The 23,034-nt window shown below is 51.6% G+C and overlaps 1 protein-coding gene across 3 annotated transcripts in view; it reads left to right on the top strand.

The window, feature by feature from the left end:
- The window catches only part of CACNA2D4 (calcium voltage-gated channel auxiliary subunit alpha2delta 4), a 158,688-nt gene extending 138,735 nt beyond the window's left edge, over positions 1-19,953 (top strand). For 2 of the 3 annotated variants that reach the window (XM_069762928.1, XM_069762930.1), the window contains 9 exons: positions 3,964-4,034; positions 4,120-4,195; positions 6,238-6,290; positions 14,915-14,970; positions 15,246-15,266; positions 15,579-15,696; positions 16,042-16,154; positions 16,335-16,417; positions 19,549-19,953. In XM_069762928.1, the coding sequence (XP_069619029.1) occupies positions 3,964-4,034; positions 4,120-4,195; positions 6,238-6,290; positions 14,915-14,970; positions 15,246-15,266; positions 15,579-15,696; positions 16,042-16,154; positions 16,335-16,417; positions 19,549-19,635 (678 nt within the window). In that variant the 3' untranslated portion in view covers positions 19,636-19,953. Of the gene's footprint in view, positions 1-3,963; positions 4,035-4,119; positions 4,196-6,237; positions 6,291-14,914; positions 14,971-15,245; positions 15,267-15,578; positions 15,697-16,041; positions 16,160-16,334; positions 16,418-19,548 lie in introns of all 3 variants that reach the window. The other variant, XM_069762929.1, reaches the window with a different exon arrangement.
- The last annotated feature ends 3,081 nt before the right edge of the window (positions 19,954-23,034 follow it).

The following is a 23,034-nucleotide window of genomic DNA, read 5'->3' on the forward strand; positions in this document are numbered from 1 at the left end:
AGTACCACTCGTGACCACAGGAGGGAGCTTGATCTCAGAATTCACAACAATCTCCCCCATTACTGGCCACTATGCTGCTCACCCTGTATCTCCCCCATTACTGGCCACTATGATGCTCATCCTGTATCCTCCCCATTACTGGCCACAATGCCACCGCTCACCCTGTATCTCCCCCCCCCCCCCCCCCCCCGTTACTGGCCACGATGCTCCTCACCCTGAATCAATTCAATTCAATTCAAATAAGCTTTATTGGCAGGACTAAGTACATGTTAGCATTGCCAAAGCATATGGTAAAAATACGGGAGTGGGGGAGGGGGGATATAGAGGTCCAAGGAATATCAAATTCCTTTTAGAGGATAGGGAATGTTTCCAGGGTGGGGTATAGGAGTCCATGACATATCAGGCTCTTTAGTGGGGGGATAGGGACGTGTCCAGTGTTGGGGTATAGGAGTCCATGACATATCAGGCTCCTCTTAGTCTGTGGCAGGCATCTCCCTCATTACTGGCCACTATTGTCACATTAATGTATAAAATCGCGTATGATTCTTCATTCTCCCTTGATATCACACACGCTGTGGGCTAGTCCGGACCCCCCTCTCTTCGCTTCTGCTGCTGTGTGTGTGTGAATCCCAAACCTCTCATTCCCTCCTCCCAAAAGAATGTTTATGGCCCCTGAAGCTGCAGTAGACAATTCTCCCATCTAGTACCAGCTGAAACTGGTATAGTCTCTCTCAAAAGACATGAGGTTCTTTGTTATATTATAGTGAGATATTGGGCCACCGATTTGGGCTAGGAAAATAAGGAGTATATATTGCGAATTTCCATCTGTATATCTGTCAATCACTGTAAGCTCTAGCAGCTAAATGCAACGAGTACAAAGTGCGGATTTCTCCTGAACCGGGTGGAACAACTAGTCCGATTGCGGTATCATTAGAAAGCTAATTTCAGTACAAGATGAGTGATGTGTGTGCCATCACTCTGCTAGATTTGCAAATCAAGTCATGAGAATTATAGATATTGCCGGTAAATCTGTATCTCAGAGGAAAGGGGAGGGCGAGGGTAACTCAACCCCCTTTAGTGATGTCACAGCCTACAAGTATAAGTTACTGCCAGTGAGTCTAGCACTCACTCTTGCCTGGGACTTCACACCAAGAAGACTCTCTGATGAATTGGGACATTTGGCTCCGCCCACCAGCATGGTTAGGATGATCTGAGCATATGTGAGTGTTAATTTTTGTTTTAATCTCTGTTTATTTTGTGATTGCCTTGTACATACTTTAAATTGTCTCATTTTGTAAAAACCTTTATATACCGTACCTTTTATAAACACTGCCTAATCTGTTATGGAGTAAAATATAAAACTACTACCTTGGTTTTCCTTGCTCTAAAACATACCCTAAGTCCTCTGAAGTTAATTATGCTACTAATTTGGGTTGGCTCTGAACCCCTCTGTGGAGAAATCTGAGCTGGTGGCAGCGAAGTGTGTTCTGGGCCAGGCAGGTGAGCTGGCAGCGACGGCACGGGGTTTTATAAGTTATTGTCTGGCTGCAACCTGAGCATTTATAATTCCCTCGCTGCAGCGTGCCTGCTAGCCAGTCCACAGTGAATCGGCCCATCCGGCGGCCAATTATCCTAGGTGTAGTTCCCTGAGTGACCTGAGGGTAAGGGGGCGCCGGAGAGCTGAAAAGTTCTGAAGCGGAACTGGAAAGCGGGATATACATAAATCCCTGCAGTTTGTGATATATTGTAGCAGCAGTGGGATAACTAAAATAAGCCCCTGCGGTAAATTGATAGGTCAATAGCCTTGTTTGTGTTTTCATCACATTGTAGCAGTCTTGGGATAACTAAGATAAGCCCCCTGCACATGTGATAACCGTGTGCTGGCCAAAGGTCACCCCCGATTCGTGACAACTATGCTGCTCACCCTGTATCTCCCATTACTGGCCACAATGCCGCTCACCCTGTATCTCCCCATTACTGGCCACGATGCCGCTGCTCTCCCTGTATCTCCCCATTACTGGCCACGATGCCGTTGCTCACCCTGTATCTCCCCCATTACTGGCCACTATGCCGCTCACCCTGTATCTTCCCATTACTGGCCACTATGTCGCTCACCCTGTATCTCCCCATTACTGGCCACGATGATGCCGCTCTCCCTGTATCTCCCCATTACTGGCCACGATGCCGCCGCTCTCCCTGTATCTCCCCATTACTGGCCACTATGCCGCTCACCCTGTATCTTCCCATTACTGGCCACTATGCCGCTCACCCTGTATCTCCCCATTACTGGCCACGATGCTGCCGCTCACCCTGTATCTCCCCATTATTGGCCACGATGCTTCCGCTCTCCGTGTATCTCCCCATTACTGGCCACGATGCTGCCGCTCTCCCTGTATCTCCCCAATACTGGCCACGATGCCGCCGCTCTCCCTGTATCTCCCCATTACTGGCCACTATGCCGCTCACCCTGTATCTTCCCATTACTGGCCACTATGCCGCTCACCCTGTATCTCCCCATTACTGGCCACGATGCTGCCGCTCACCCTGTATCTCCCCATTATTGGCCACGATGCTTCCGCTCTCCGTGTATCTCCCCATTACTGGCCACGATGCTGCCGCTCTCCCTGTATCTCCCCAATACTGGCCACGATGCCGCCGCTCTCCCTGTATCTCCCCCATTACTGGCCACTATGCCGCTCACCCTGTATCTCCCCATTACTGGCCACGATGCTGCCGCTCACCCTGTATCTCCCCATTACTGGCCACGATGCTGCCGCTCTCCGTGTATCTCCCCATTACTGGCCACGATGCCGCCACTCTCCCTGTATCTCCCCATTACTGGCCACGATGCCGCCGCTCCCCCTGTATCTCCCCATTACTGGCCACTATGCCGCTCACCCTGTATCTCCCCATTACTGGCCACTATGCTGCTCTCCCTGTATCTCCCCATTACTGGCCACTATGCTGCTCTCCCTGTATCTCCCCATTACTGGCCACAATGCTGCTCTCCCTGTATCTCCCCATTACTGGCCACTATGCCGCTCACACTGTATCTCCCCATAAATGGCAACTATGCCGCTCACCCTGTATCTCCCCATTACTGGCCACTGTGCTGCTCTCCCTGTATCTCCCCATTACTGGCCACTATGCTGCTCTCCCTGTATCTCCCCATTACTGGCCACGATGCCGCCACTCTCCCTGTATCTCCCCATTACTGGCCACTATGCCGCTCACCCTGTATCTCCCCATTACTGGCCACTATGCTGCTCTCCCTGTATCTCCCCATTACTGGCCACGATGCCACCGCTCTCCCTGTATCTCCCCCCATTACTGGCCACTATGCTGCTTTCCCTGTATCTCCCCATTACTGGCCACGATGCCGCCGCTCTCCCTGTATCTCCCCATTACTGGCCACGATGCCGCCGCTCTCCCTGTATCTCCCCATTACTGGCCACAATGCCGCCGCTCTCCCTGTATCTCCCCATTACTGGCCACGATGCCGCCGCTCACCCTGTATCTCCCCATTACTGGCCACTATGCTGCTCACCCTGTATCTTCCCATTACTGGCCACGATGACGCCGCTCTCCCTGTATCTCCCCATTACTGGCCACGATGCCGCCGCTCTCCCTGTATCTCCCCATTACTGGCCACGATGCCGCCGCTCTCCCTGTATCTCCCCATTACTGGCCACAATGCCGCCGCTCTCCCTGTATCTCCCCATTACTGGCCACGATGCCGCCGCTCACCCTGTATCTCCCCATTACTGGCCACTATGCTGCTCACCCTGTATCTTCCCATTACTGGCCACGATGACGCCGCTCTCCCTGTATCTCCCCATTACTGGCCACGATGCCGCCGCTCTCCCTGTATCTCCCCATTACTGGCCACGATGCCGCCGCTCTCCCTGTATCTCCCCATTACTGGCCACAATGCCGCCGCTCACCCTGTATCTCCCCTCACAGACAGGCGAGTTCCTCGGCGAGATCGATGGTTCGTTGATGATGCAGCTTCTGCAAATGAGCATCTTCAGAGAGTAAGCGCCACTACTACTCCCAGCATCTCCCTGTCGTCCTGAGTCCGCATGTCTCCTCTGACCCCGCGTTCCTCCTCTTTTTCAGGGTGACGCTGTACGACTACCAGGCCATGTGCAAAATGCCGTATCATCACCACAGCGGGGGCCGCAGCCTGCTCAACGTAAGATGCCGACTCCGCGGAGGGGCGAGCACATGTCACATGTAGCACGGGACGGTCACACGTCACATACAACACAAGGCGGTCACATGTAGCACGGGGCGGTCACATGTAGCATGGGGCGGTCACATGTAGCACGGGGCGGTCACATGTAGCACAGGATGGTCACATGTAGCACGGGGCGGTCACATGTAGCACAGGACGGTCACATGTAGCACGGGGCGGTCACATGTAGCGTGGGGCGGTCACATGTAGCACGGGGCGGTCACATGTAGCACAGGACGGTCACATGTAGCACATGACGGTCACATGTAGCACAGGACGGTCACATGTAGCACGGGGCGGTCACATGTAGCACAGGACGGTCACATGTAGCACAGGACGGTCACATGTAGCACAGGACGGTCCCATGTAGCACGGGGCGGTGACATGTAGCACAGGACGTAGTTAAATAAATAGGGCAGCACACTGCAGCGCCAAAACATGCAAACTTGAAAAAACGAAATTTGAACTGCATTACTGCACTAGAAATATGAAAAATGAGAGCTTTTAGCGCACAAAAATGGCCAATTTTATGTGTACCTCGTAGCCACGTTAAGGCATCTCTCTTATACGAGGTCCTACGCTTGACCTACCTCACTGAGAATAAACGTCTCCATCTGAATGGGTACATGTAAAAACCTCTTCTTGGACTCAAATTCTCTCTCTATGTGGAGGGGTATTGGACCTACTATAATTAAAACACCTGAAGCTAGGAGGCGGGGAGTGCACGATCAGAAGGCTAGAGAATACATTTCAAAAACCTGACCTGCACATCCAAACATAGACTGAGTGTGGCTACGAGGTACACATAAAATTGGCCATTTTTGTGCGCTAAAAGCTCTCATTTTTCATATTTCTAGTGCAGTAATGCAGTTCAAATTTCGTTTTTTCAAGTTTGCATGTTTTGGCGCTGCAGTGTGCTGCCCTATTTATTTAACTATATACGAGTTGGCGACTCTGGGTTCAGCACCTGTTCACACTCAGTCTATGTTTGGATGTGCAGGTCAGGTTTTTGAAATGTAGCACAGGACGGTCACATGTAGCACGGGGCGGTCACATGTAGCGTGGGGCGGTCACATGTAGCACGGGGCGGTCACATGTAGCACAGGACGGTCACATGTAGCACAGGACGGTCACATGTAGCACGGGGCGGTCACATGTAGCACAGGACGGTCACATGTAGCACAGGACGGTCACATGTAGCACAGGACGGTCACATGTAGCACAGGACGGTCCCATGTAGCACGGGGCGGTGACATGTAGCACAGGAAGGTCACATGTAGCACGGGGCGGTCACATGTAGCACGGGGCGGTCACATGTAGGACAGGATCGTCACATGTAGCACGGGGCGGTCACATGTAGCACCGGACGGTCACATGTAGCACAGGATGGTCACATGTAGCACGGGGCGGTCACATGTAGCACAGGACGGTCACATGTAGCACAGGATGGTCACATGTAGCACGGGGCGGTCACATGTAGCACGGGGCGGTCACATGTAGCACAGGATGGTCACATGTAGCACAGGACGGTCACATGTAGCACGGGGCGGTCACATGTAGCACGGGGCGGTCACATGTAGCACGGGGCGGTCACATGTAGCACGGGGCGGTCACATGTAGCACTGGACGGTCACATGTAGCACAGGACGGTCACATGTAGCACGGGGCGGTCACATGTAGCACGGGGCGGTCACATGTAGCACGGGGCGGTCACATGTAGCACGGGGCGGTCACACGTCACATACAACACGGGGTGGTCACATGTAGCACGGGGCGGTCACATGTAGCACGGGGCGGTCACATGTAGCACAGGACGGTCACATGTAGCACGGGGCGGTCACATGTAGCACAGGACGGTCACATGTAGCACGGGGCGGTCACATGTAGCACAGGACAGTCACATGTAGCACGGGGCGGTCACACGTCACATACAACACGGGGTGGTCACATGTGCCACATGTAACAATAGCGCCAATTGTCTGTATTTTCATCTCTTTCAGCCGCTGTTTGCTCTGATCTCAGCTACCCAGTGGCTGCTCAGTAATCTGGTCCTGTAAGTATCCGTCCTCCATATCTATCTATCTATCTATCTATCTATCTATCTATCTATCTATCTATCTATCTATCTATCTATCTATTATAAATCTATTATCTATCTATCTATCTATCTATCTATTTATTATCTATCTATCTTCTATCTATCTATCTATCTATCTATCTATCTATCTATCTATCTACCTATCCTGTGTGTGTCATGAAACTGTTGGCACCCTTGATATTGTTCCAGAACAGGAAGTATTTCCTAGCACATTATTACAATTTCATGCTTTGTTATACACGTTTATTTCCTTTGTGTGCATTGGAACAATAAAAAAAAAGCAAAATAAACATAATTTCACACTAAACCTCCATAACAAGACACAATTGTTTGCACCTTTCCAAAATTTTGGGTAAACAACTTTGTTTCCAGCATGTGATGCTCGTTCAGACTCACCTATGGCAAGTAACAGGTGTGGGCAATATGAAAATCACACCTGAAACCAGATAAAAAGGGGAGAAATTGCCCCAATCTTTGCATTGTGTGTCTGTGTGCCACACTAAGCATGGAGAACAGAAAAAACAGAAGAGAACTGTCTGAGCAATTTCACCAATCTCAAGGTTACAAGTCAATCTCCAGAGATCTGGATGGTCCTTTGTCCACGGTGCGCAACGCAATCCAGAAGTTTAGAACCCATGGCACTGCAGCTAATCTCCCTGGACATGGATGTCGGAGAAAAATTGATGAAAGGTTATAACGCAGGATAGTCCGGATGATGGATAAGCCCCAATCAAGGTCCAAAGAAATTCAAGCTGTCCTGCAGGCTCAGGGTGCATCAGTGTCAGCGCGACCTATCCGTCCACTTGTGAATGAAATGAAACACTATGGTAGGAGGCTGGAGGACCCCACTGTTGACACAGAGGCAGAAAAAAACTAGACTGCAGTTTGCCAAAATGTATGTAAGCCAAAATCCTTCTGGGAAAGCATCTTGTCGACAGATGAGATGTCACGCCCGCACATACTTACCCGGCTTCTCCCATCCCTCGGCGCGCTCACGATCCTGTCCCGCGCCGCTCTGCCTCCTCCTTCGCCGGCTCTCGGCGTCTGGTCTCTTCGCGCATGCGCGGTCGCGTCTCCCCCGTCGCTGAGCCTTCTGGGAGGTCGCGACCCGGTGGCTCCGCCCCAACATGGCGGCGCCCATCGGGTATTTCTTCCCGGCGTCTTCCTAGGTAAGACGCCTTTGCTTTGTAGGTGCACTGTCTGCCGTCAGTGTCCCTATGCCCTAGGCTCCCCTGTACCAGTGTCTTTTCTCAGCCCAGTCCTTGCTTTGTCTCTGTATCCTGCCAGTCCGTGTTCCTGCTGTGTCCTGCCAGCCCGTGTTCCTGCTGTATCCTGCCTGTCCGTGTTCCTGCTGTATCCCGCCAGTCCGTGTTCCTGCTGTATTCTGCCAGTCCGTGTTCCTGCTGTATCCTGCCTGTCCGTGTTCCTGCTGTATCCCGCCAGTCCGTGTTCCTGCTGTATTCTGCCAGTCCGTGTTCCTGCTGTATTCTGCCAGTCCGTGTTCCTGCTGTATCCTGCCTGTCCGTGTTCCTGCTGTATCCCGCCAGTCCGTGTTCCTGCTGTATTCTGCCTGTCCGTGTTCCTGCTGTATTCTGCCAGTCCGTGTTCCTGCTGTATCCTGCCAGTCCGTGTTCCTGCTGTGTCCTGCCAGCCCGTGTTCCTGCTGTATCCTGCCTGTCCGTGTTCCTGCTGTATCCTGCCTGTCCGTGTTCCTGCTGTATTCTGCCAGTCCGTGTTCCTGCTGTATCCTGCCAGTCTGTGTTCCTGCTGTGTCCTGCCAGCCCGTGTTCCTGCTGTATCCTGCCTGTCCGTGTTCCTGCTGTATCCTGCCTGTCCGTGTTCCTGCTGTATTCTGCCAGTCCGTGTTCCTGCTGTATCCTGCCAGTCCGTGTTCCTGCTGTGTCCTGCCAGCCCGTGTTCCTGCTGTATCCTGCCTGTCCGTGTTCCTGCTGTATCCCGCCAGTCCGTGTTCCTGTTGTATCCTGCCGGTCCGTGTTCCTGCTGAGTCCTGCCGTTCCGTGTTCCAGACATTCTTTCAGTTAAGTCTTGTTTTCCTATTATTCCCTGCCATCCTTATAGCCTGTGGTTTCCTTCTTTATTTTGGGTCGTCCCTTTGGCTCTAGCTGTTGTGTCTCCATTCCCCCGAGGTCCTGCTCCTAACACTCCCTGTATAGGGGGTGATTCCATCTGGTCGGCTCGACCCCGGGGGCTCTAGAGTCACGACCCAGAGGGTCCACTCTCGGATTTCTGTCCGAATACTTACAGGAAGCAAAGGCCATGGACCCCGCTGGGGCCTCTGCTACGCAAAAAGAATCAGTCCCGTATGATGTCCTTTATGAAGGCTATGGATTCTCGTTTGTCCACGCTCCAGTCCTCCGATCCTGGCAACGCCGCTCTACTCATTGGCTTACAGCAAGAGTTAGCTCAGCAGCGTGACACCCAGGCCCATATACTTAGTTATATGTCTTCTATTGACGATCGGCTGCTTTCCATCCAGACAGCCGCTTCTACGTCTGCTCCTGCTTCCCACCCTCCACCCCGCTTGGCTAAACCGCCTCGGTACAATGGGGATCCTAAGTCCTGCCGAGGATTTCTAAACCAATGCCGTCTTCACTTTGAGCTTCTGCCCCAGCATTACCCGACGGATCGGTCCAAAGTTGCGTTTTTGATTTCCCATCTAGAGGGTGACGCCTTGGCATGGGTTAATCCACTCTGGGAGCGAGACGATCCCCTAGTCTCCCGGTTGTCTGAATTTTTGGAGACTTTCCGTCTTGTCTTTGACGAACCTGGACGACTGGCCTCTACAACTGAAGCCCTATTCTCTCTCCATCAGGGATCGTTATCCGTAGGCCAGTACGCTATTCAGTTCCGCACCCTCTCCTCTGACTTGGGCTGGAACAATGAGGCGTTGGTGGGTGCTTTCTGGCGGGGTCTCTCTGGGCGCATAAAGGATGAGTTAGCTGGTCGGGACACCCCTACGGTTTTGGAGGAATTAATTTCCTTAGCGACCCGTATCGACCTTCGGTTCCAAGAACGCGCTCGCGAGCGGAGGTCTCTTCGTCCTTCTTCTGCCACCCGTAAGCCACTCAGTCCACAGCCTAGAACCTCCTCTCAGGCGTCCGCACCGGAACCTATGCAAGTGGACCGTCTTAAAATGTCCGAACAACGTCGTAAAGAGAGGCGCACTCAGGGGTTATGTTTTTACTGCGGAAGTGCTGCTCATTTATTGCGCTCTTGCCCTGAACGTCCGGAAAACTCCTCCGCCTAGGTCAGGTAAGAGAGGCCTCCCTAGGTGTGTGTGATTCCTCTCAACCCCTTACTTTGTCCGTTCTTTTGCATATTGCGGGCAAGGGCGTTTCTCTGGATGCGTATGTGGATTCGGGCGCTGCAGGGAATTTTATTAGGTTGGAAGAGGTTTTGAAATTCTCCGTTCCAGTCAGAACCGTAGAGGCTCCTGTGATTCTAGCATCTGTGGATGGTAAACCTTTACACAGGAGACCATTACTCAAGTGACACTTGAGGTGGAACTTCAGGTTGGGGCTCTGCACAAGGAGAGAATTGCATTTTATGTTTTAGCGGGTCTGTCTCATCCTATGCTCTTAGGTCTTCCTTGGTTACGGAGCCACGAGCCCATTTTAGATTGGCGCAATGGTAATATCTTGCGCTGGGGTGAGCTTTGTCGGGAACGTTGTCTGCTGCCGGTGCGTCCTGTGGGATATTCCTCTAATTCTTCTCCTTCTTCTTCCTTTCCCGCCTTACCCTCTGTCTACAGCGCTTTTTCTGATGTCTTCAACAAGAAGGAGGCTGAGGAGCTTCCGCCTCACCGTCTCTATGATTGTCCCATAGATCTCGTGCCTGGAACTAACCCGCCCAGGGGCAGAATCTATCCTCTCTCTCCTGCTGAGACTCAAGCTATGTCTGAGTACATTCAAGAAAATCTTGCTAAAGGTTTCATCCGCAAGTCTTCTTCTCCGGCCGGAGCAGGGTTTTTTTTCGTGAAGAAGAAAGACGGTTCCCTCCGTCCCTGTATTGATTATCGAGGCCTAAACAACATCACGGTGAAGAACAAATATCCTCTGCCACTCATTCCGGAACTCTTCGACCGTCTTCGGGGTGCGCAAATCTTTACCAAATTAGATCTACGTGGCGCATACAATCTGGTTCGTATTCGTGCAGGCGATGAGTGGAAGACCGCCTTCAATACTCGTGACGGTCACTACGAATACTTGGTTATGCCGTTTGGTCTCTGCAACGCCCCCGCGGTTTTCCAGGAATTTGTGAACGATGTATTTCGGGATCTTCTCTACTCCTCAGTCGTGGTTTACCTTGACGACATCCTCATCTTCTCTCCGGATCTCTCCACTCACAGGCGAGATGTCCGCCGAGTCCTGCAAAGGCTAAGAGAGAATCATCTGTTCGCTAAGATTGAAAAGTGCGTCTTTGAACAGTCCTCTCTTCCTTGGGTATATTGTCTCAAGATCTGGCTTAGAGATGGATCCAGAGAAGGTTTCTGCTGTCCTGAATTGGCCTCGTCCTCTTGGAACAAAAGCAATCCAACGTTTTCTTGGCTTTGCCAACTACTATAGACAATTTATTCCTCATTTTTCTTCCATGACCAAGCCTATCTCTGCCCTAGTTCGCAAGGGAGTCAATTCCAGCCTTTGGACCCCTGAGGCTGAAGAGTCTTTTTTGTCCCTTAAACAAAGTTTCGCTACGGCCCCTGTGCTTCATCGTCCTGATGCTAATAGACTGTTTGTCCTTGAGGTCGACGCATCTTCTATTGGAGCTGGAGCAGTACTTTTGCAAAGATCTTCGTCCGGACGTTTGGTGACCTGTGGTTTCTTTTCTAAAACTTTTTCCGCTCCTGAGCGTAACTACTCTATAGGGGATAAGGAACTATTGGCTATCAAGCTAGCCTTGGAAGAATGGCGTTATCTTCTTGAAGGGTCTCTTCATCCATTCATCATTTACACTGACCACAAGAATCTGGCCTATATTCAGTCTGCCCAAAGACTAAATCCACGACAAGCCAGATGGTCTTTATTCTTCGGACGATTTGAGTTTGAACTTCATTTCCGACCTGGAAATAAGAATGTCAAAGCAGATGCTCTTTCGAGATCCTTTCAACCTCAGGACATGGAGGATTCTCCGGCTCACATCATTGATCCTGCGAGGATCGTCACTCTTGCTCCTCTAAGAGTGATTTCTACTCCTCCTGGCAAGACTCTTGTGGCTAATCAAGACAAGGAGAGAGTTTTACGTTGGGGTCACTCCTCCAAAATTGCAGGACATGTAGGAGTCAAGAAGACACTGTCTCTTATCTCTCGGCACTACTGGTGGCCATCTCTCCGTCAAGACGTCACCAAATTCATCGCTTCTTGTCCTTCTTGTGCTAAAAATAAAGTCCCTAGGCAGCTTCCCTCCGGTCTCCTGCATCCTCTGCCTGTGCCTTCCGTTCCATGGAGTCATATCGCTATGGACTTCATCACTGATCTACCTTCTTCCTTGAATTGCTCTGTCATCTTGGTTGTTGTAGATCGGTTCTCTAAAATGGCTCACTTCATCGCTTTGCCTGGTCTGCCTTCCGCTCCTGAGTTGGCAAAGATCTTTTTACACCAAGTCTTCCGTCTTCATGGTTTTCCACATCATATTGTCTCAGACCGTGGAGTACAATTTACCTCACGTTTTTGGAGAGCTCTCTGCAGTCTATTAAAGGTTAACTTGGACTTCTCTTCCGCCTATCACCCTCAGTCCAACGGACAAGTGGAGCGAGTTAATCAAGTTCTGACTACATATCTGCGACACTTCACCAATGCACACCAAGATGACTGGGTCTCTCTTCTCCCCTGGGCTGAATTCTCTTACAACAATCTTCCCAGCGAGTCTTCCTCCAAATCTCCCTTTTTCGTAGTCTATGGTCAACATCCGAACATTCCTCTTCCTGTTTCTCTTTCCTCGGGGGTACCGGCAGCGGATTTCTTGTCCCGGGAATTCTCTACGATTTGGAATGAGACTAAAGTGGCTCTTGAGAAAGCTAGCCTTAATATGAAAAGGTTTGCTGACAAGAAGCGTTTGGATGCTCCGCCATATTCTCCGGGTGATAAAGTTTGGCTCTCCTCTCGCTATATCAAGCTTAAAATTCCCTCTTACAAACTGGGTCCTCGCTACATTGGTCCTTTTCCTATCTTGAGTCGCATTAATGATGTCTCTTATAAGTTGAAGCTACCTGCCTCTTTGCGCATCCCCAATGCCTTCCATGTGTCTCTTCTTAAACCCGCAGTCTTTAATTGTTTTCACTCCGCTACCTCTTCCTCTCCTCAGCTCTGTACTTCTGATGGAATCTTTAATGTTAAAGATATTCTTGCCAAAAAAGTAGTTAGGGGTAAAACTTATTTTTTGATTGATTGGGAGGGATTTGGCCCTGAGGAGAGGTCCTGGGAGCCCCGAGAGAACATCAACGCTCCCCTTATCATGAAAAGATTCCTTTCTAGCCTTAAAAGGAGAGGGACTAAGGAGGGGGGTACTGTCACGCCCGCACATACTTACCCGGCTTCTCCCATCCCTCGGCGCGCTCACGATCCTGTCCCGCGCCGCTCTGCCTCCTCCTTCGCCGGCTCTCGGCGTCTGGTCTCTTCGCGCATGCGCGGTCGCGTCTCCCCCGTCGCTGAGCCTTCTCTGAGGTCGCGACCCGGTGGCTCCGCCCCAACATGGCGGCGCCCATCGGGTATTTCTTCCCGGCGTCTTCCTAGGTAAGACGCCTTTGCTTTGTAGGTGCACTGTCTGCCGTCAGTGTCCCTATGCCCTAGGCTCCCCTGTACCAGTGTCTTTTCTCAGCCCAGTCCTTGCTTTGTCTCTGTATCCTGCCAGTCCGTGTTCCTGCTGTGTCCTGCCAGCCCGTGTTCCTGCTGTATCCTGCCTGTCCGTGTTCCTGCTGTATCCCGCCAGTCCGTGTTCCTGCTGTATTCTGCCAGTCCGTGTTCCTGCTGTATCCTGCCTGTCCGTGTTCCTGCTGTATCCCGCCAGTCCGTGTTCCTGCTGTATCCTCCCAGTCCGTGTTCCTGCTGTATTCTGCCAGTCCGTGTTCCTGCTGTATCCTGCCTGTCCGTGTTCCTGCTGTATTCTGCCAGTCCGTGTTCCTGCTGTATCCTGCCAGTCCGTGTTCCTGCTGTGTCCTGCCAGCCCGTGTTCCTGCTGTATCCTGCCTGTCCGTGTTCCTGCTGTATCCTGCCTGTCCGTGTTCCTGCTGTATTCTGCCAGTCCGTGTTCCTGCTGTGTCCTGCCAGCCCGTGTTCCTGCTGTATCCTGCCTGTCCGTGTTCCTGCAGTATCCCGCCAGTCCGTTTTCCTGTTGTATCCTGCCGGTCCGTGTTCCTGCTGAGTCCTGCCGTTCCGTGTTCCAGACATTCTTTCAGTTAAGTCTTGTTTTCCTATTATTCCCTGCCATCCTTATAGCCTGTGGTTTCCTTCTTTATTTTGGGTCGTCCCTTTGGCTCTAGCTGTTGTGTCTCCATTCCCCCGAGGTCCTGCTCCTAACACTCCCTGTATAGGGGGTGATTCCATCTGGTCGGCTCGACCCCGGGGGCTCTAGAGTCACGACCCAGAGGGTCCACTCTCGGATTTCTGTCCGAATACTTACATGAGATCAAGATAGAGCTTTTTGGTGAAGCACATCATTCTACTGTTTACTGAAAAATGGAATGAGGCCTACAGAGAAAATAACACAATACCTACAGTCAGACATGGTGGAAGTTCATAGATGTTTTGGGATAGTTTTGCTGCCTCTGGCACTGGCTGCCTTCACTGTGTGCAAAGAATCATGAAATCTGAAGATTACCACAGGATTTTGGGTGGCAATGTAGTGGCCAGTTGGGTTTGTGTCATGGGTCTTCGGGCAGGACAATGACCCCAAACATACTTCAAGAAGCCCCCAGATATGGATGGAAAATAAAGTGCTGGAGAGTCTGAAGTGGCAGCAATGAGTCCGGTCATAAATCCCATTGATCCCCTGTGGAGAGATCTTACAATCGCTGTTGGAAGAAGACGAAATATGAGACCGGGAGCAGATTGTAAGAAGAGTTCAAGATCCCGGCTGAGAGGAGGAAGAAGCTTGTGGATGGTTATAGGGAGCGACTGATCGCAGGGATTTATTCCTAAGGTGGCAAACAAATATTAAGGAGGCGCCAACAATTGTGTCCGACCCATTTCTGGGGTTTTGTGTGAAATCTTGTCCAATTTGCCTTTTTTTCTCTCTTTTTTTTGTGTTGTTCCAATAAACACAAAGGAAATAAACATCAAGTGTGTAATAAAAAACACGAGGAATGTAATAATGTTGTGGGAGAAATACGTCCTTTTCTGGCACAGTTATCAGGGTGCCAATACTTTCGGCCATGACTGTATATACTGTGTGTGTCGGTGATCTGGTTCTGTGCTCGGCCCGTCCTCCGTATAGACGGTATATATATATATATATATATATATATATATATATAAATATATATATATATTGTGGCAGTGCGTGTGGCTGATACCAGGGAGCAGTAGCTTGCTCGCCCTGATCCCGGGCCTCATCTCTTCCTCCAGGTTCGTCCTGGAGTTCAGCCTGTGTCCTCTCTGGTCGTCTGATCCCACGGCAGAAGGTAGGTGGCCATGGAGCGCCCGTCTCAGCAGGTGCAGTACCACTGTCGGCCACCTGGCGGGCAGCTGTCTTTTTCCATAAGCTTTAATGCAATAGCGCCACCATTGTGTTGTAATATTAGGCACAATTATGTATCTATAGGGGTTTTATACCTTTCTGTGTTACTGTGGGGGTCCACCTGTATCATGTGACATATCATGTGACTCACTCATTGTCTTTCATCTCTTTCATTCATTGATGTCTCATCCATCATGTGACCTGTCATGTGACTTCCAGCAAAGTCCTTTTTCCACTCCTGTAAGTAAGAGAAGACGGGACCACCATCCTCCTCTTGCCTGTCAATCACAACCTGTCCACCAATCACTTGCTAAATGGAGATCACACCCTGTTAAGAGCCGCCCATGCTTATCGTAGCCACGCCCTTTCTTCTAAAGCCACTCCCCTGCAGCGCAGGAACATGCTCCGCCCCCGCGGATCGGACTGTCTGCTCCTGCCCCTTTATATCCTTACAGTTACAGACACCCTCCTCACCCCCATCCTCCGGCCTCAATGATGGGGGTTACACACGGTCGCAGGTCTATTTACACCCATTTTTCTTTCTGTTTTCAGCTCACAAGCACAAGAAGCACGACATGCTTCAGCCGTGCGACACCGAGTACCCGGCCTTCATACACGACACCTCCATCCGCGAGGCCAACGGGCTCATAGAGTGCGGCCATTGCCAAAGGTGAGAACCCCCCCAAATTGGAGAACCTGGTGGATGATATGAAGTCTTGGGAAGGGTTTGTGCCTGATACATTGTAACAAACTCTCAGCTCTCAAATAAAAAAAAAAGATTTGTAGCTTTTCTTTGTAAAGAAGAATGTTCCCATTCACTGACAGCAAGCAGAGATCTTGGGAATGATTGTAGATCTGTAGAAACATCCATAGAGCTGAACCGCTCAGCCAGAGGGAGCACGAAACGCTGATCCGCGGTCGCTTTTCGCTTGCGTGCACCCCCATCTGGTGGTGGTTTGTGGTACTGCAGGTGGATTTCACTCTAGTCTCCCCCTTATTTGTTTTCTCCCCCCAGGATGTTCGTCATGCAGCACGTGGCGCAGAGCAACCTCGTCTTCCTGGTCAGCGACTCGCTCTGCGACTGCAGCATCTTCGCCCCAGTCTCCCTACAAGCCAAAGAAGTCAAATATATCCTGACAGTATTGGAAATAGAAGTATCCTAATAGCCGCAGCTAGCTGGGACTTGTAGTGCCACAGGTTATCTAGTGCTGCATTCATTCTGCATTAGTCTTTAACCAAGAGATGTGGAACTACAACTCCCAGCAGGTGACGTATGAATCCGAGTCATTGACCTTAACTGCAGCGCACATAACGCTTCTGTGAAGTGTGAACGCATGAGATCCCAGAAACTGCGCCGACGGCCACACTCCTGCCACGCCTTCCACCCCGAGGTAAGCGCACCGTGGCCAGAATCCTCCCTAGTGACTCCTTCCACCCCGAGGTAAGCGCGCCGTGGCCAGAATCCTCCCTAGTGACTCCTTCCACCCCGAGGTAAGCGCGCCGTGGCCAGAATCCTCCCTAGTGACTCCTTCCACCCCGAGGTAAGCGCGCCGTGGCCAGAATCCTCCCTAGTGACTCCTTCCACCCCGAGGTAAGCGCGCCGTGGCCAGAATCCTCCCTAGTGACTCCTTCCACCCCGAGGTAAGCGAGCCTTGGCCAGAATCCTCCCTAGTGACGCCTTCCACCCCGAGGTAAGCGCGCCGTGGCCAGAATACTCCCTAGTGACGCCTTCCACCCCAAGGTAAGCGCGCCGTGGCCAGAATCCTCCCTAGTGACGCCTTCCACCCCGAGGTAAGCGTGCCGTGGCCAGAATACTCCCTAGTGACGCCTTCCACCCCAAGGTAAGCGCACCGTGGCCAGAATCATCCCTAGTGACGCCTTCCACCCCAAGGTAAGCGCGCCATGGCCACACTCCTGCCACTCCTTCCACGCGGAAGTAAGCGCACCTTGCCCACAATCCTCCCTAGTGACACCTTCCACCCCGAGGTAAGCACACCGTGGCCAGAATCCTCCCTAGTGACGCCTTCCACCCCGAGGTAAGCGCACCGTGGCCACACTCCTTCCACGCGGAAGCGCACCTTGCCCACAATCCTCCCTAGTAACACCTTCCACCCCGAGGTAGCGCGCCATGGCCACCCTCCTGCCACACCTTACACCCCGAGGTAAGCGCGCTATTGCCACAATCATCCCTAGTAACGCCTTCCACCCCAAGGTAATCGTGCCGCGGCCACACTCCTGCAACGCCTTCCACACTGAGGTAAGCGCGCAATGGCCAGTATCCTCCCTATTGACACCTTCTACCCCGAGGTAAGCGCGCCATGGCCACACTCCTGCAGTGCCTTCCACCCCGAGGTAAGCGCTCCTTGCCCACAATCCTCCCTAGTGACGCCTTGCACCCCAAGGTAAGCGCACAGTGGCCACTGACCTCCCTATTTACACCTTCCACCCTGGGTAAGCGCGCCATGGCCACAGTCCTCAGTAATGATGCCTTCCACCCCGAGGTAAGCACGCCGTGGCCACAGTCCTCCCTAGCGACGCCTTCAACCTTAAGGTAAGCACGCTGTGGTCAGTTTCCTTCCTATTGACACCTTCCACCTAGAGGTAAGCGTGCCATGGCCACACTCCTGCAACGCCTTCCACCCCGTGGTAAGCGCGCCATGGCCACACTCCTGCAATGCCTTCCACCCAGAGGTAAGCACGCCATGCCCACACTCCTGCAACACCTTGCACCCTGAGGTAAGCATGCCATGGCCACACTCCTGCAATGCCTTCCACTCTGAGGTAAGCGTGCGCAATGCCTTCCACTCCTAGGTAAGCGTGCCATGCCCACAATCCTGCAATGCCTTCTACCCAGAAGTAAGCGTGCCATGGCCACACTCCTGCAACGCCTTCCACGCCAAGGTAAGAGCGCCGAGGCCACACTCCTGCAACGCCTTCCACGCCAAGGTAAGAGCGCCGAGGCCACACTCCTGCAATGCCTTCCACCCAGAGGTAAGCGCGCCTTGCCCATAATCCTCCCTAGTGACGCTTTGCACCCCGAGGTAATCGTGAAGTGGCCACACTCCTGCAATGCCTTCCACACTGAGGTAAGCACACAGTGGCCAGTATCCTCCCTATTGACACATTACACGCGCCATGGCCACACTCCTGCAGTGCCTTCCACCCCGAGGTAAGCATGCCATGGCCACACTCCTGCAGTGCCTTCCACCCCGAGGTAAGCATGCCTTGGCCACACTCCTGCAACACCTTCCACGCTGAGGTAAGTGCGCCGTGGCCACACTCCTGCAATGCCTTCCACGCTGAGGTAAGTGCGCCATGGCCACACTCCTGCAATGCCTTCCACCCCAAGTTAAGCGCTCCTTGCCCACAATTCTCCCTAGTGACGCCTTGCACCCCGAGGTAAGCGCGCCGTGGCCACAATGCTCCCTAGTGACGCCTTACACACCAAAGTAAGCGCGCCGTGGCCACTGACCTCCCTATTTACACCTTCCACCCTGGCGTAAGCGCGCCATGGCCACAGTCCTCAGTAATGAAGCCTTCTACCCCGAGGTAAGCATGCCGTGGCCACAGTCCTCCCTAGTGACGCCTTCAACCTTAAGGTAAGCACGCCATGGCCACAGTCCTCCCTAGTGGCGTAACCGTGCTGTGGCCACACTCCTGCCACGTCTTAAACCCAGTGGTAAGCACGCCATGGCCACAATTCTCCCTAGTGACACCTTCCACCGCGAGGTAAGTGCGCCGTGCCCACATTTCTGCCACATTTTCCACCCCAAGGTAAGCACACCTTGGCCACAGTCCTCCCTAGTGACGTCTTCCACCCCGAGGTAAGCGGGCCATGGCCACAGTCCTCCCTAGTGGTACCTTCCACCCAAGGTCAGCACGCCATGGCCACAATCCTCCCTAGTGACGCCTTCCACCGTGAGGGAGCGCGCCATGGCCACACTTCTGCCACATCTTCCACCCTGAGGTAAGCACACCGTAGCCACAGTCCTCCCTAGTCACGCCTTCCACCCTGAGGTAAGCACACCGTAGCCACAGTCCTCCCAAGTGATGCCTTCCACCCTGAGATAAGCGCGCAGTGAGTACAGTCCTCCTTTGTGACGCCTTCCACTCCGAGGTAAGTGCGCCACGGCTACAGTCCTCCCAAGTGATGCCTTCCACCCCGAGATAAGCGCGGTGAGTACAATCCTCCTTTGTAATGCCTTCCACCTCGAGGTAAGCGCACCATGGCCACACTGTTGCCACGCCTTCCACCCCGAGGTAAGAGCGCCAAAGCCACAGTGCTCCCTAGTGATTGGGTAGAGCACTTTGGAATCGCTCTGCCTGATCCTGGAGAGTACTGTGTATCCACGGTTACAGCTGCGCAGTCGTCTCTGCGCCCTCCCCTCTATGATCAGTGCAGCGTCCTGGACCACGGTACAGCTTGGAGGGGCGAGTAGTCCTCTGGACCCCAGAAATATGCAGCATTAACCCTTTCAGGCATGTGCACAGAGGCCGTCACGTTTCTGTTCCTGTGTCGCAGGAGAACGCGCAGGACTGCGGCCGGGGGACGGGACTGTCGCTGTCCATCTCCGTACTCATCGCATCTCTGGCGGTTTCCCTGTGGTGACCGAATCCATCAGCAGCAGAAAACGTGGGAGACCCCAGGATCGGGTCACAGACTCGCGGACACGGGAAAGAACGATTATCTATGCAAGATCCATCGGAACCCCGGGGGCTCCACAGTCACACCATAGAAGCGTCCGTCACTCACGGGACGATCCTGGATCCACAGAAGACCCTCATTAGGTGGCAGCCTGTCCCCTGCGGGGGCCGCTCCAGGCTGGAGGGGGCAGCCTTCTAGTGATCAGTGGCGCCCATCTGCAGCAGATTCTGATTTCTACATTCTCTGATATTTCCAACAAATAAAAGTTTGTTTTTTTCCGGCTTCTGTACGTTTTCTGATAATTAATCGATTATTACTATTATACTGCACACGATGTGTACACAGGCAGCGCGACAAGCTACGCTGCAGAAATATACTGACCATGTAGTGACAGCTTGTCTCCAGGAGGTGGCAGCACAACACTGGCATAATACAGAGATTCACCAGCAGAATCGACTAATGGGAAGACCCTGTCATGTCCCCAGCAACATCCTATAAGGGGGTCCTCACGGGGGTCCAGGGCGAGACTGGGAAATGACACCGCATAAAGGGGAGCAATGACAAGGAAATGTCTGCAGCTTAGAGATATCCATCTACTAAAACCAGCCTGGTACTATCCAAACGTACGGAACCAACCCTGCTCGTTGTTGGAAACAGTCAGCAAGCCGACAGACAGAAGCGCTGCTAGGGGGTAAACACTGCTAAAGTCAGGTGCATGCATGTGATCATAGCGGCTTTATTATCAAGCCTCATACATAGGAAAAGGAGATTTCAGCACTGAAACTGCAGAATAGTGAGTGCAGCTCTGGAGTATAATACAGGATGTAACTCAGGATCAGTAATGTAATGTATGTACACAGTGACTGCACCAGCAGAATAGTGAGTGCAGCTCTGGAGTATAATACAGGACGTAACTCAGGATCAGTAATGTAATGTATGTACACAGTGACTGCACCAGCAGAATAGTGAGTGTAGCTCTGGAGTATAATACAGGATGTAACTCAGGATCAGTAATGTATGTACACAGTGACTGCACCAGCAGAATAGTGAGTGCAGCTCTGGAGTATAATACAGAATGTTAAGGCCCCTTCACATTTAGCGACGCTGCAGCGATACCGACAACGATCCGGATCGCTGCAGCGTCGCTGTTTGGTCGCTGGAGAGCTGTCACACAGACCGCTCTCCAGCGACCAACGATGCCGGTAACCAGGGTAAACATCGGGTTACTAAGCGCAGGACCGCGCTTAGTAACCCGATGTTTACCCTGGTTACCATGCTAAAAGTAAAAAAAAAACAAACACTACATACTTACCTACCGCTGTCTGTCCTCCAGCGCTGCGCTCTGCTTCTCTGCTCTCCTCCTGTACTGTCTGGGAGCCGGAAAGCAGAGCGGTGACGTCACCGCTCTGCTTTCCGGCTCACAGCCAGTACAGGAGGAGAGCAGAGCACAGCGCTGGAGGACAGACAGCGGTAGGTAAGTATGTAGTGTTTGTTTTTTTTTTACTTTTAGCATGGTAACCAGGGTAAACATCGGGTTACTAAGCGCGGCCCTGCGCTTAGTTACCCGATGTTTACCCTGGTTACCAGTGAAGACATCGCTGGATCGGTGTCACACACGCCGATCCAGCGATGTCTCCAGGGAGTCCAGCGACGAAATAAAGTTCTGGACTTTATTCAGCGACCAACGATCTCCCAGCAGGGGCCTGATCGTTGGTCGCTGTCACACATAACGATTTCATTAACGATATCGTTGCTACGTCACAAATAGCAACGATATCGTTAACAATATCGTTATGTGTGAAGGTACCTTAACTCAGGATCAGTAATGTAATGTATGTACACAGTGACTGCACCAGCAGAATAGTGAGTGTAGCTCTGGAGTATAATACAGGATGTAACTCAGGATCAGTAATGTATGTATGTACACAGTGACTGCACCAGCAGAATAGTGAGTGCAGCTCTGGAGTATAATACAGGATGTAACTCAGGATCAGTAATGTAATGTATGTACACAGTGACTGCACCAGCAGAATAGTGAGTGCAGCTCTGGGGTATAATACAGGATGTAACTCAGGATCAGTAATGTAATGTATGTACACAGTGACTGCACCAGCAGAATAGTGAGTGCAGCTCTGGAGTATAATACAGGATGTAAGTCAGGATCAGTAATGTAATGTATGTACATAGTGACTGCACCAGCAGAATAGTGAGTGCAGCTCTGGAGTATAATACAGGAGGTAACTCAGGATCAGTAATGTAATGTATGTACACAGTTACTGCACCAGCAGAATAGTGAGTGCAGCTCTGGGGTATAATACAGGATGTAACTCAGGATCAATAATGTACGTACACAGTGACGGCACCAGCAGAATAGTGAGTGCAGCTCTGGAGCATAATACAGGATCAGTAATGTATGTACACAGTGACTGCACCAGCAGAATAGTGAGTGCAGCTCTGGGGTATAATACAGGATGTAACTCAGGATCAGTAATGTACACAGTGACTGCACCAGAAGAATAGTGAGTGCAGCTCTGGAGTATAATACAGGATGTAACTCAGGATCAGTAATGTAATGTATGTACACAGTGACTGCACCAGCAGAATAATGAGTGCAGCTCTGGGGTATAATACAGGATGTAACTCAGGATCAGTAATGTACACAGTGACGGCACCAGCAGAATAGTGAGTGCAGCTCTGGGGTATAATACAGGATGTAACTCAGGATCAGTAATGTACGTACACAGTGACGGCACCAGCAGAATAGTGAGTGCAGCTCTGGAGTATAATACAGGATCAGTAATGTATGTACACAGTGACTGCACCAGCAGAATAGTGAATGCAGCTCTGGGGTATAATACAGGATGTAACTCAGGATCAGTAATGTATGCACACAGTGACTGCACCAGCAGAATAGTGAGTGCAGCTCTGGAGTATAATACAGGAGGTAACTCAGGATCAGTAATGTAATGTATGTACACAGTGACTGCACCAGCAGAATAGTGAGTGCAGCTCTGGGGTATAATACAGGATGTAACTCAGGATCAGTAATGTACGTACACAGTGACGGCACCAGCAGAATAGTGAGTGCAGCTCTGGAGTATAATACAGGATCAGTAATGTATGTACACAGTGACTGCACTAGCAGAATAGTGAATGCAGCTCTGGGGTATAATACAGGATGTAACTCAGGATCAGTAATGTATGCACACAGTGACTGCACCAGCAGAATAGTGAGTGCAGCTCTGGAGTATAATACAGGAGGTAACTCAGGATCAGTAATGTAATGTACGTACACAGTGACGGCACCAGAATAGTGAGTGCAGCTCTGGAGTATAATACAGGATCAGTAATGTATGTACACAG

Source organism: Ranitomeya imitator, chromosome 4 (assembly GCF_032444005.1).
Source record: "Ranitomeya imitator isolate aRanImi1 chromosome 4, aRanImi1.pri, whole genome shotgun sequence".
NCBI classification, from domain to species: Eukaryota; Metazoa; Chordata; class Amphibia; order Anura; family Dendrobatidae; genus Ranitomeya; species Ranitomeya imitator.